The sequence below is a fragment of the Neoarius graeffei genome, chromosome 23, assembly GCF_027579695.1.
Source record: "Neoarius graeffei isolate fNeoGra1 chromosome 23, fNeoGra1.pri, whole genome shotgun sequence".
Lineage (NCBI taxonomy): Eukaryota > Metazoa > Chordata > Actinopteri > Siluriformes > Ariidae > Neoarius > Neoarius graeffei.
The window spans coordinates 44,743,208-44,755,702 of NC_083591.1; the positions used below are offsets into that span (position 1 = coordinate 44,743,208).

The 12,495-nt window shown below is 42.7% G+C and overlaps 1 protein-coding gene across 1 annotated transcript in view; it reads right to left on the reverse strand.

Moving 5' to 3' along the window:
- The window catches only part of yju2 (YJU2 splicing factor homolog), a 40,019-nt gene extending 35,415 nt beyond the window's left edge, over window positions 1-4,604 (reverse strand). Inside the window, exon 1 of the mRNA XM_060906237.1 lies at window positions 4,383-4,604. Coding sequence (XP_060762220.1) covers window positions 4,383-4,406 — 24 coding nt within the window. The 5' untranslated portion in view covers window positions 4,407-4,604. The remainder of the gene's footprint in view (window positions 1-4,382) is intronic.
- Between the last annotated feature and the right edge of the window lie 7,891 nt (window positions 4,605-12,495).

Below are 12,495 nucleotides of genomic sequence, written 5' to 3' on the forward strand. Positions count from 1 at the left end.
TGCACCCGAACCAGACTGCCTGTACCTGAGGCTGCAAAACAGCCCCACAGCATGATGCTGCCACCACCATGTTTAACTGTGGGAACTGTGTTCACAGGGTTGAAGGCCTCTCCCTTTCTTCGCCATACATAGGCAATGTCCATATGCCCAAACAGCTCCAATTTCGTCTCATCTGACCAAAGCACAGACTTCCAAAACTCATCTTTCTTCTTCAAGTACTCACGGGCAAACTTTAGTCGGGCTTTGATGTGACGATGTTTTAGTAAGGGGGTTCTTCTGGGACGATAGCCCCGAAGCCCATTCCGATGAAGAGCCCTCACAACAGTGTGCCTTGACACACAAACTCCAGAAGAGGCCAGGTCAGCAACAATTTCCTTTGCAGATGTACGGGGCTCTTTACGGACATCTCTGACAATTTTTCTTTCCAGAGTTCTTGAGATCTTACACTTGCGTCCACGACCAGGTTTGTTCTTGACCGAATTTGTCTCCTTGTACTTGGCAATGATGCACTGAACTGCAGTTCTGGAGACTGTAAACCTCTTCGAAATGGCAGTGTAGCCTTGGCCCTTGTCATGAGCCTCCACAATCTTTTGTCGGAGTTCAAGACTTATTTCTTTAGTCTTCGGCATTGTGACAAATAGTAATCCTCCTCATTCATTCAAATGCCCTGTTCCTTGGAGTCCTTTTAAACTTTTGAATGGAGCCAATTGACTACAGGTGTTGCTAGGAAGCCAATTGATTGCACAGGTGTTGTTTAAAAGCTGATTGGTTAATTAACTGTGTTTTAAAAGCAAGAATCCACATGGGGGCTAATATTTTTGACCAACTCATTTTTACCATATTTCATATAAAGACAGCCTAAAACTAATTTCATATTCCAAAATGCACCACAAACATCTGAATAGTACTGGTGATTGTGTATATCAATTTTTATCAATGCTTTAAACATTTGGAGGATATTTGGGAAAATGTTCCAAAATTTAAGGGGGGCTAATAATTTTGAGTTCAACTGTATATACCCAGAGTCTTGCTCCTCGTGTCGCGTGAGCTGTGTCCACGCCACACATCGAGGTAGAAAGTGAGATGTGCTTCTGTCTCGGGGGCCGCACAAATAGCAAGTGTGGAATACTTGTGTAGTACTTCTGAGGCACGTCACTCGTACAATGACCGTGCATCACTCATGCGTCCTACTGTCATCAAAAAGCCCCTACGAGCCGTGCTGCTGACTTGGTTCAGCCGTACAAAAGGAACACGGGTCCCATACGTAGTGTACTGCGTTCTTGATTTTGACAATAAAGATATGTGTAGTAAGATATGTACATATGCATTTCTCAGTATAACAGCATTAATTTTACAGCATGGATAGCGATAATGACGGTGTTCACAGCGAAAGCGAGTTTTACTACCCTGATGAAGACGAAATAAAAAAAACATTTCAGGAGAAAGCCGAAAACGAGCTTGGAGCAGGTTTATTCTAAATATGGTTTCCCTTTCGGGCGCTCTCATTTTCTGTTAGAATTTGGTAAAGAAAAAAAAAATTATTTACCAGCTGGGAGGTCCATATCGTGGTATTTCACGATACAGACCTTCAAGGTGGTAAATAATTTATTATAAAAAAAATTTTTTTTCACGGCCCGGTTTCCAACAAATGGTGCGCTCTGATTGGCTTGCGAGCGGTCCGGAATCCTACGATACGGACCCCGGTTACGGACCTCTGGCGACTCGCTTGTTCACAACAAACATAATAGCAATTTTTTGTCAACATTTATTTTCGCATTTCTCAGTATAACAGCATTAATTTTACATCATGGATAGCGATAGTGACAGTGTTCACAGCGAAAGCGAGTTTTACTACCCTGATGAAGACGAAATAAAAGAAAACATTTCAGGAGAAAGCCGAAAACCTGTAACTGTTGCTAACGCCGAGCAAAAACATGGCTGGATCCTGAATGACTCAATTTTGTATAAATAGGGGACGACATAGGTGGCAAAACGTAGTTTTTTTCCTGCCATGGAAGTGCACTTGTATACCGAGGAGGAAGCCATTTGCATGACAGCCATGAATGAGGATTCAAAATGGCGGCTCGGCTCGGTTTCCCCTTTCGGGCGCTTGTTTTCTGTTAGAATTTGGTAAAGAAAACAATAAATGTTATTTACCAGCTTAAGGTCGGTCCGTATGGTGAAATACCGTGACCTCAGCCTTGAATACTGACCTCGGTCACGGTATTTCACGATACGGACCTCCCAGCTGGTAAATAACATACACGTATATATTATATATGTACATGTCGTTTTTCTCAATATAAATATTTATCTGATTTTACAAGTAAGGTGAGAGAGAAATGGCATGTCAATTCTCATGTATGTCCTGGATATATAGTGAATTGACAAATTTTTTTTGTATCTTTGACCTTGTTACTATTACTCAATTCGTGATATATTTGCGAAAAATGACAGCTTGCCAATGTACTCTCCTCGGTCACCATGGATACCATACCACAAAGATGGCGGCCACAACAAAATCGGAGAGCATCATGGGAGACTCATGACGCAAGTGCAAATGAGCTATTGCGCGAGCCATGTCCCCATATGATGTCACAACTTCCAACTTTTCTCAGGAATATAACAAATACAGCACCAGCTAACAACTTAGCAGCAGAATCACTAAACATTTCACAAATAATTCAGTATAAACATGGTGAATGTGTTTCGGGATAGAGTTTTACTTTGCTAGTTAGCTATAATACGAGTGCATCTCAAAAAATTAGAATACCATGAAAAAAAGTTCCTTTTTTTCATAATTTAATTCAAAAAGGTAAACTTTCATATATTCTATATTCATTACATGTAAAGTGAAATATTTAAAGCCTTTTTTGTTTTAATTTTGATGATTATGGCTTATAGCTCATGAAAATCAGAAATCCAGTATCTCAAATTATTAGAATATTCCCGAAGATCAATCAAAAAAAGGATTTACAGTACAGAAATGTCCGACTTCTGAAAAGTATATTCATTTATACACTCAATACTTGGTTGGGGCTCCTTTACCATGAATTACTGTATCAATGCGGTGTGGCATGGAGGTGATCAGTCTGTGGCACTGCTGAGGTGTTACTGAAGCCCAGGTTGCTTTGATAGTGGCCTTCAGCATATCTGTATTTTTGGGTCGGGTGTTTCTCATCTTCCTCTTGACAATACCCCATAGATTCTCTATGGGGTTCGGGTCAGGCAAGTTGGCTGGCCAATCAAACACAGTAATATCATGGTCAGCAAACCATTTAGTAGTAGTTTTGGCACTGTGGGTAGGTGCTAAGTCCTGCTGGAAAAGGAAATCAGCATCTCCAAAAAGCTCGTCAGCAGATGGAAGCATGAAGGGCTCTAAAATCTCCTGGTAGATGGCTGTGTTGACTTTGGACTTGATAAAATACAGTGGACCAACACCAGCAGATGACATGGCACCCCAAATCATCACAGACTGTGGAAACTTCACACTGGGCTTCAAACACCTTGGATTCTGTGCCTCTCCACTCTTCCTCCAGACTCTAGAACCATTATTTCCAAATTAAATGCAAAATGTACTTTCATCTGAAAAGAGGGCTTTGGACCACTGAGCAACAGTCCATTTCTTTCTCTCCTTAGCCCAGATAAGACACTTCTGACATTGTCTCTGGCTCAGGAGTGGCTTGATATTAGGAATGTGAAAGTTGTGTCCCCTTTCCTGAAGATGTCTGTTCGTGATGGGTCTTGATACACTGACACCAGCCTCAGTCCACTCCTTGTGAAGCTCTCCCAAGTTCTTGAATCAACTTTTCTTGACAATCCTCTCAAGACTGCGGCCATCCCTGTTGCTTGCGCACCTTTTCCAGCCACCCTTTTCAGCAATGACCTTTTGTGGCTTACCCTCCTTGTGGAGGGCATCAGTGATCATCTTCTGGACAACAGTCAAGTCAGCAGTCTTCCCCATGATTGTGGTTGTGTGTACTGAACTAGACCGAGAGATATACTGTGTTCATACTGTTTTACTCAAACTCGAAATGAAATATTCTAATATTTTAAGATGTTTTTTTTATGTTTTTGTACTGTATGCCATACTGATTAAAATTAAAATAGAAAAATGCTTGAAACATTTTAGTTTGTGTGTAATGAGTCTATAATATATAACATTTTCACTTTCTTAAATAACTGATGGAAAATACTGAACTTTTTCACAATATTCTAATTTTTTGAGATGCACTAGTACATTGGGTAGCGAGCTAACAACGTAATGTCTAGCTAGCAGGTACAGTAATGGGCTAATAAAATAACTACTGGCGTTTGTTCCAGGTTTAGAAACAAAAAAGGGACAATTTTAACAAAAAGAAAATATGATTTAAGAAACTTACATTTAAGACTTTTCTTTCGGACATGTCTAATCAGTCACCTCTGATCAGGAACAAGAACAAAGCTTCCGACTCGGATTGAGTCCTAAATCACTCTTTGCTCCCTATACAAGTGTAGATTTCCGTGTATGAAATAAATTCTAAGTTCTAAAAAAAAAAAGTGTTCTAAAAACTGCAACAACGCGATTTGGAACTCAGCCGCACTTCCGTCTCATTTTCACTCGTGTGAAGATGTTATTCTTAACGACTCGAACGTGGTCATTACTGCCACCTGCAGGTGGGGAGAGGAAAAGCAAGAATGGTTTGAATCAGAACAGAGGGCGCATACCGTACAGTCAGGGCCGTCGACAGGGGGGGACAACCGGGTATTTTGTCCTGGGCCCAGGCATGAGGGGGGGCCCAGAACTGGTCCCTCATGAAGATGCCATTAATCATTCTGTTTCATTTCAAAATGTGTTGATTTGGGGGAGAAAAATGTGCTATATTTGCATTCAATGAATGATTTCTGGTTCTTTTGCCTTTATTGTCTTCGAAAATAGATTCAAGAACCCACGTACCACCCCTAATGCAGAAATGGTTTGGTCTTTGATTAAGGCGCCAAATAACACGGCACTATAGAGATCTTGCAGTCACGTGACCGGAAAGTACACAACCGCCATCTTGTCGGTCAAAAACACCACTGAATACTGCTGCACTCGTGTACAGAATGGATCAATTTCAACCGACGGACTACACGGCTCATTTTACTAATGAACAGATAACTAGATATATGTCTAAAATAAACGATCTACAGATTAGTGACCCTTATGGCTTACCGGACGGAGTTTTCACGACCGGATTTTGAACTGCCAGCGGAATACCCAGACGTGTATAATTACCTCATTAACTTTCCCTCGCTGTTCAGTGGTGAAGCACTGCGTGCTTATAAACCTCTGCACAGTTATCTTTACAGAAATTCAGGATTTGTCAGCGACTCAGATGTGGCATCTTGTAAACAAAATAATCCTCACTGGATGGGTAAGTCACTTAAGTATTGAGTATAGCACTGACCAGCCGATTATAGAATAGAATAAGGTAATTCCAAATCGTCCGTGTTGTTTACATGGATCTGGCGTTGGAGAGGTAGAGGCTTGGCAGTGGAGATTTGAGTGGCTGTTTGTATGTGTATATGTATGTGGCAATCATATCCAAATGTTTAGGCACGCTTGCTGAGCTGCGCTGAGCTGGACTCCGGTTAGCTGAAAGCCCGTGGAACGCTGCCTCTTGTTAATTAAACCTTATTTTGTTGGAAATCATCCCGTGTAGATACGACGGCATGTGAAATTGCCAGCTAGATAGAGTTTAATGTAACGAATGGGCTATAAATGGGGTGTTTTGAGGTTAGTCTGTTGCAAAACATTAAACTTTCGCTTACACTGGATACTCTTCAAACAATTCCCTTGCTCAAGTGAAAAATGATAGGCCTGTATGAAAAGCGCAATTAATGAAAGTAGCCTAATAAGCCCTAAATGAATAAAACAACCTCTGTTTTATTGTTGTTGCTTACACGTTAAGATTTTGAAATCTTCTCGGTCCAGTTCTATATCCAGGGAACGTTGTAATCCTTTTGGTTTATCCGCAATAAACGTGTCAGCCCCCAGGTCAGATAGGCTAATGTTATGTGGTTGGGAGGGTGTCAATTTTTTTTGTAACATTCTAAATCGAGTACGGAAAGGACGTTTATGAAAAACAAGACAAAAAAATACACTGAAAAACTCACTGTACACATCACTAGTGGTGATGCTTCTATGTTCAGATTTTGGGAAAGCCATAACTCCGTTCTCATTGAGGCCCAGTTCCATCCCGTAAACAATCATTTTGGTTTATCATCAACTACCTGCGCTCAAACATGTCACAGGAGAGGCTCAATGGGCTGGCTATGCTCTCTATAGAGCGCGAACTTGCAAAGAAGCTGGACTTCAATGACCTTATTGACGACTTTGCCACAGCAAAGGTCCGGCGCATTGCATTTCGCACCTGAATAGTTGCAGACTAAGGAAATGTTCAAACTGTAAATATGTTGAAATGTTGAAATAAAATGGTTGACTGTTATAATGGGCTTGGAATACCTGTTATTTAAGGGTTGGAGTGAATGGAGACTGTGAAAAGAGGGGTTGGGTGTGGGTGGTTGCTGTGTGGCGATGTGCGTGCGCGCGTATGTGTGTGTGTGTGTGGGGGGGGCACTCAGATTATTGGGGGGGGGCACTCAGATTATTTTGTCCATTCACTCCAACCCTTAAATAACAGGTATTCCAAGCCCATTATAACAGTCAACCATTTTATTTCAACATTTCAACATATTTACAGTTTGAACATTTCCTTAGTCTGCAACTATTCAGGTGCGAAATGCAATGCGCCGGACCTTTGCTGTGGCAAAGTCGTCAATAAGGTCATTGAAGTCCAGCTTCTTTGCAAGTTCGCGCTCTATAGAGAGCATAGCCAGCCCATTGAGCCTCTCCTGTGACATGTTTGAGCGCAGGTAGTTGATAAACCAAAATGATTGTTTACGGGATGGAACTGGGCCTCAATGAGAACGGAGTTATGGCTTTCCCAAAATCTGAACATAGAAGCATCACCACTAGTGATGTGTACAGTGAGTTTTTCAGTGTATTTTTTTGTCTTGTTTTTCATAAACGTCCTTTCCGTACTCGATTTAGAATGTTACAAAAAAAATTGACACCCTCCCAACCACGTAACATTAGCCTATCTGACCTGGGGGCTGACACGTTTATTACGGATAAACCAAAAGGATTACAACGTTCCCTGGATATAGAACTGGACCGAGAAGATTTCAAAATCTTAACGTGTAAGCAACAACAATAAAACAGAGGTTGTTTTATTCATTTAGGGCTTATTAGGCTACTTTCATTAATTGCGCTTTTCATACAGGCCTATCATTTTTCACTTGAGCAAGGGAATTGTTTGAAGAGTATCCAGTGTAAGCGAAAGTTTAATGTTTTGCAACAGACTAACCTCAAAACACCCCATTTATAGCCCATTCGTTACATTAAACTCTATCTAGCTGGCAATTTCACATGCCGTCGTATCTACACGGGATGATTTCCAACAAAATAAGGTTTAATTAACAAGAGGCAGCGTTCCACGGGCTTTCAGCTAACCGGAGTCCAGCTCAGCGCAGCTCAGCAAGCGTGCCTAAACATTTGGATATGATTGCCACATACATATACACATACAAACAGCCACTCAAATCTCCACTGCCAAGCCTCTACCTCTCCAACGCCAGATCCATGTAAACAACACGGACGATTTGGAATTACCTTATTCTATTCTATAATCGGCTGGTCAGTGCTATACTCAATACTTAAGTGACTTACCCATCCAGTGAGGATTATTTTGTTTACAAGATGCCACATCTAAGTCGCTGACAAATCCTGAATTTCTGTAAAGATAACCGTCCAGAGATTTATAAGCACGCAGTGCTTCACCACTGAACAGCGAGGGAAAGTTAATGAGGTAATTATACACGTCTGGGTATTCCGCTGGCAGTTCAAAATCCGGTCGTGAAAACTCCGTCCGGTAAGCCATAAGGGTCACTAATCTGTAGATCGTTTATTTTAGACATATATCTAGTTATCTGTTCATTAGAAAAATGAGCCGTGTAGTCCGTCGGTTGAAATTGATCCATTCTGTACACGAGTGCAGCAGTATTCAGCGGTGTTTTTGACCGACAAGATGGCGGTTGTGTACTTTCCGGTCACGTGACTGCAAGATCTCTATAGTGCCGTGTTATTTGGCGCCTTAATCAAAGACCAAACCATTTCTGCATTAGGGGTGGTACGTGGGTTCTTGAATCTATTTTCGAAGACAATAAAGGCAAAAGAACCAGAAATCATTCATTGAATGCAAATATAGCACATTTTTCTCCCCCAAATCAACACATTTTGAAATGAAACAGAATGATTAATGGCATCTTCATGAGGGACCAGTTCTGGGCCCCCCCTCGTGCCTGGGCCCGGGACAAAATACCCGGTTGTCCCCCCCTGTCGACGGCCCTGCTGATGAGCATCAGCAACACTTTTGTTGCTGGAAAAACAAAATGGACTACCTCAGACTGGATTTAATTACACAAAGAAAGGTGAGAGACTGGCGGCACGGTGATGTAGTGGTTAGCGCTGTCGCCTCACAGCAAGAAGGTCCGGGTTCGAGCCCCGTGGCCGGCGAGGGCCTTTCTGTGTGGAGTTTGCATGTTCTCCCCGTGTCCGCGTGGGTTTCCTCCGGGTGCTCCGGTTTCCCCCACAGTCCAAAGACATGCAGGTTAGGTTAACTGGTGACTCTAAATTGACCGTAGGTGTGAATGTGAGTGTGAATGGTTGTCTGTGTCTATGTGTCAGCCCTGTGATGACCTGGCGACTTGTCCAGGGTGTACCCCGCCTTTCGCCCATAGTCAGCTGGGATAAGCTCCAGCTTGCCTGCGACCCTGTAGAAGGATAAAGCGGCTAGAGATAATGAGATGAGATGAGGTGAGAGACTGCAGCGCCATCATCCTCACTGAGACATGGCTTAATCACACCGTTCCAGACAACGCCATTCAGGTGGACGGACTAACAACGTTCCGGGCGGACAGGAGCCACACTCTCAGCAGTAAATCTCGGGGAGGTGGTGTGTGCATTTTCATCAATAACAACTGGTGTACTAACGTCAAAGTTATCTCAAGTCACTGTTCTGAGGACATAGAATTTCTAACAGTTAAATGTCGTCCAGTCTACTTGCCAAGAGAATTCTCAGCTTAGAGACTGTGCTGACTCACAGATGTTCTCACAGATATCTTCAACACCTCTCTGAGCCAAGCCATCTTACCAGCATGCTTCAAAGCCACCACCATCATACCGCTACCCAGAAAAAAATCCCCAGCCACAACACTGAACGACTACTGGCCCATAGCACTCACTCCCATCATGATGAAGTGCTTTGAAAGGCTGGTCAAGGCCCATATAACATCCAGCCTACCCACCACATTTGACCCATTCCAGTTTGCATACCGTTCCAAATGCTCCACTGATTACACCATACCAACAGCACTTCACATCAGCCTGGCTCATCTGGAAAACAAAAATAGTTACGTGCGGATGCTGTTCATCGACTTCAGCTCCGCCTTCACCACAGTCATCCAACAACACCTGGTGAATAAACTCAGTGCTATAGGCATCAGCACCCCACTATGCAACTGGCTACTGGACTTTCTCACCAACAGACCACAGACAGTAAGAGTTGGCAAAAACTCCTCAGAGACCACCATCATGAACACTGGGGTCCCCCAGGGATGTGTGCTGAGTCCTCTGCTGCTCACACTGATGACCCATGACTGTTGTGCCAGACACAACTCGAACCACATCATCAAGTTTGCAGATGACACAACAGTGGTGGGCCTCATCAGCAACAACGACAACTCAGCCTACAGAGAGGAGGTACACCAACTCATCAACTGGTGTGACATCAACAATCTACACCTCAATGTCAATAAAACAAAGGAAATAACTGTGGACTTCAGGAAAAATCACATGTCACACACACCCCTCACCATCAATGGCAGTGCTGTGGAATCAGTGAAAAGCACCAAGTTCCTGGGGGTGCACATCACAGATGACCTGACATGGACAACTAACACCACCTCCCTTGTCAAGAAAGCACAGCAACGCCTCCACTTCCTACGCAGGATGAGGAGAGCCGACGTCCCCCCTTCTGCACTCACCACCTTCTACAGGGGTGCCATTGAGAGCATCCTCACCAGCAGTCTCTCAGTCTGGTACAGCAGCTGCCCTGTTGCTGACCAGAAGGCCCTACAGAGGGTGGTGAAGACAGCAGAGAAGATCACCAGATCAGCCCAACCATCCATCCAGGACCTATACTCATCCCGCTGCTGCAAAAGAGCCATCAACATCATCAAAGACCCCACCCACCCTGCACACGAACTGTTTACCCTTCTACCATCTGGCAAGCGCTACAGCAGCATGCGTTGCAGGACTACCAGACTCAGCAACAGCTTTTTCCCCACAGGCCATCAGACTGCTTAACTCACTCATGAAAACTCCAAGAACATAACCCCCCCACACACAAAAGATCAGCAAACTGTCAAAACAGTAAACTCAATGTCCATACAATGCTCTTTATATGCACATATGCCAATATTCTTTTTTGCACAAGAACATACAAGTTTACAATACTTATTTATCTCCATGCTGCTATTCTGCACTTTACCATACTGCACCTTGTATTATTGTACCCTTGTACTATTGCACTCCAGTAACATACCTCAAACTTGACTACACTTCTGGATTACATTTCTGGACCTACAATTCTGGACTGCATTACCTCAAACTTGACTACAGTTCTGGATCACTGTGAATATTCTGGGAACTGTATGCCCACTGTCTGTCTATATGTTGTGTTAATTTGCTTATCTGTGATTGTCTGTGTGCACTTTTAAGTCAAGTCAAGTCAACTTTATTGTCAAATATGCTATACATGCTCGACATACAGCACAGATGAAATATCAGTCCTCTCTGACCCATGGTGCAAACAGGCAATGCAATAAATAAAAATAGAATAATTGAAAAAAAAAACCAACAGTATAAACACTCTAGATAGGAACTAGACATAGACTAAACACTCAAACAATATAAACAGTATAAATAAACAGTATAAACACTAGATAAGAACAAGACATAGACTAAACAGTCGGACAATATAAACAGTGTAAACACTAGATAAGAACTACACACAGACTAAACACTCAAACAGACAATATAAACAGTATAAACACTCTAGATATGAACTAGACGTAGACTAAACACTCATATATATATATATATATATATATATATATATATATATATACACACCGTAGGGCGGCACGGTGGTGTAGTGGTTAGCGCTGTCGCCTCACAGCAAGAAGGTTTGGGTTCGAGCCCCGTGGCCGGCTAGGGCCTTTCTGTGTGGAATTTGCATGTTCTCCCCGTGTCCACGTGGGTTTCCTCCGGGTGCTCCGGTTTCCCCCACAGTCCAAAGACATGGAGGTTAGGTTAACTGGTGACTCTAAATTGACCGTAGGTGTGAATGTGAGTGTGAATGGTTGTCTGTGTCTATGTGTCAGCCCTGTGATGACCTGGCGACTTGTCCAGGGTGTACCACGCCTTTCGCCCGTAGTCAGCTGGGATAGGCTCCAGCTTGCCTGCGACCCTGTAGAACAGGATAAAGCGGCTACAGATAATGAGATGAGATACAGTGGTGCTTGAAAGTTTGTGAACCCTTTAGAATTTTCTATATTTCTGCATACATATGACCTAAAACATCAGATTTTCATACAAGTCCTAAAAGTAGATAAAGAGAACCCAGTTAAAAAAATGAGACAAAAATATCATACTTGGTCATTTATTTATTGAGGAAAATGATCCAATATTACATATCTGTGAGTGGCAAAAGCATGTGAACCTTTGCTTTCAGTATCTGGTGTGACCCCTTGTGCAGCAATAACTGCAGCTAAACATTTCCAGTAACTGTTGATCAGTCCTGCACACCGGCTTGGAGGAATTTTAGCTTATTCCTCCGTACAGAACAGCTTCAACTCTGGGATGTTGGTGGGTTTCCTCACATGAACTGGTCGCTTCGGGTCCTTCCACAACATTTTGATTGGATTAAGGTCAGGACTTTAACTTGGACATTCCAAAACATTAGTTTTATTCTTCTTTAACCATTCTTTGGTAGAACAATTTGTGTGCTTAGGGTCGTTGTCTTGCTGCATGACCCACCTTCTCTTGAGATTCAGTTCATGGACAGATGTCCTGACATTTTCCTTTAGAATTCACTGGTATAATTTAGATTCCATTGTTCCATCAATGATAGCAAGCCATCCTGGCCCAGATGCAGCAAAACAGGCCCAAACCATGATACTACCACCACCATGTTTCACAGATGGGATAAGGTTCTTATGCTGGAATGCAGTGTTTTCCTTTCTCCAAACATAACGCTTCTCATTTACAACATAAAGTTCTATTTTGGCCTCATCCATCCACAAAACATTTTTCTAATACCCTTCTGGCTTGTCCACATGATCTTTAGC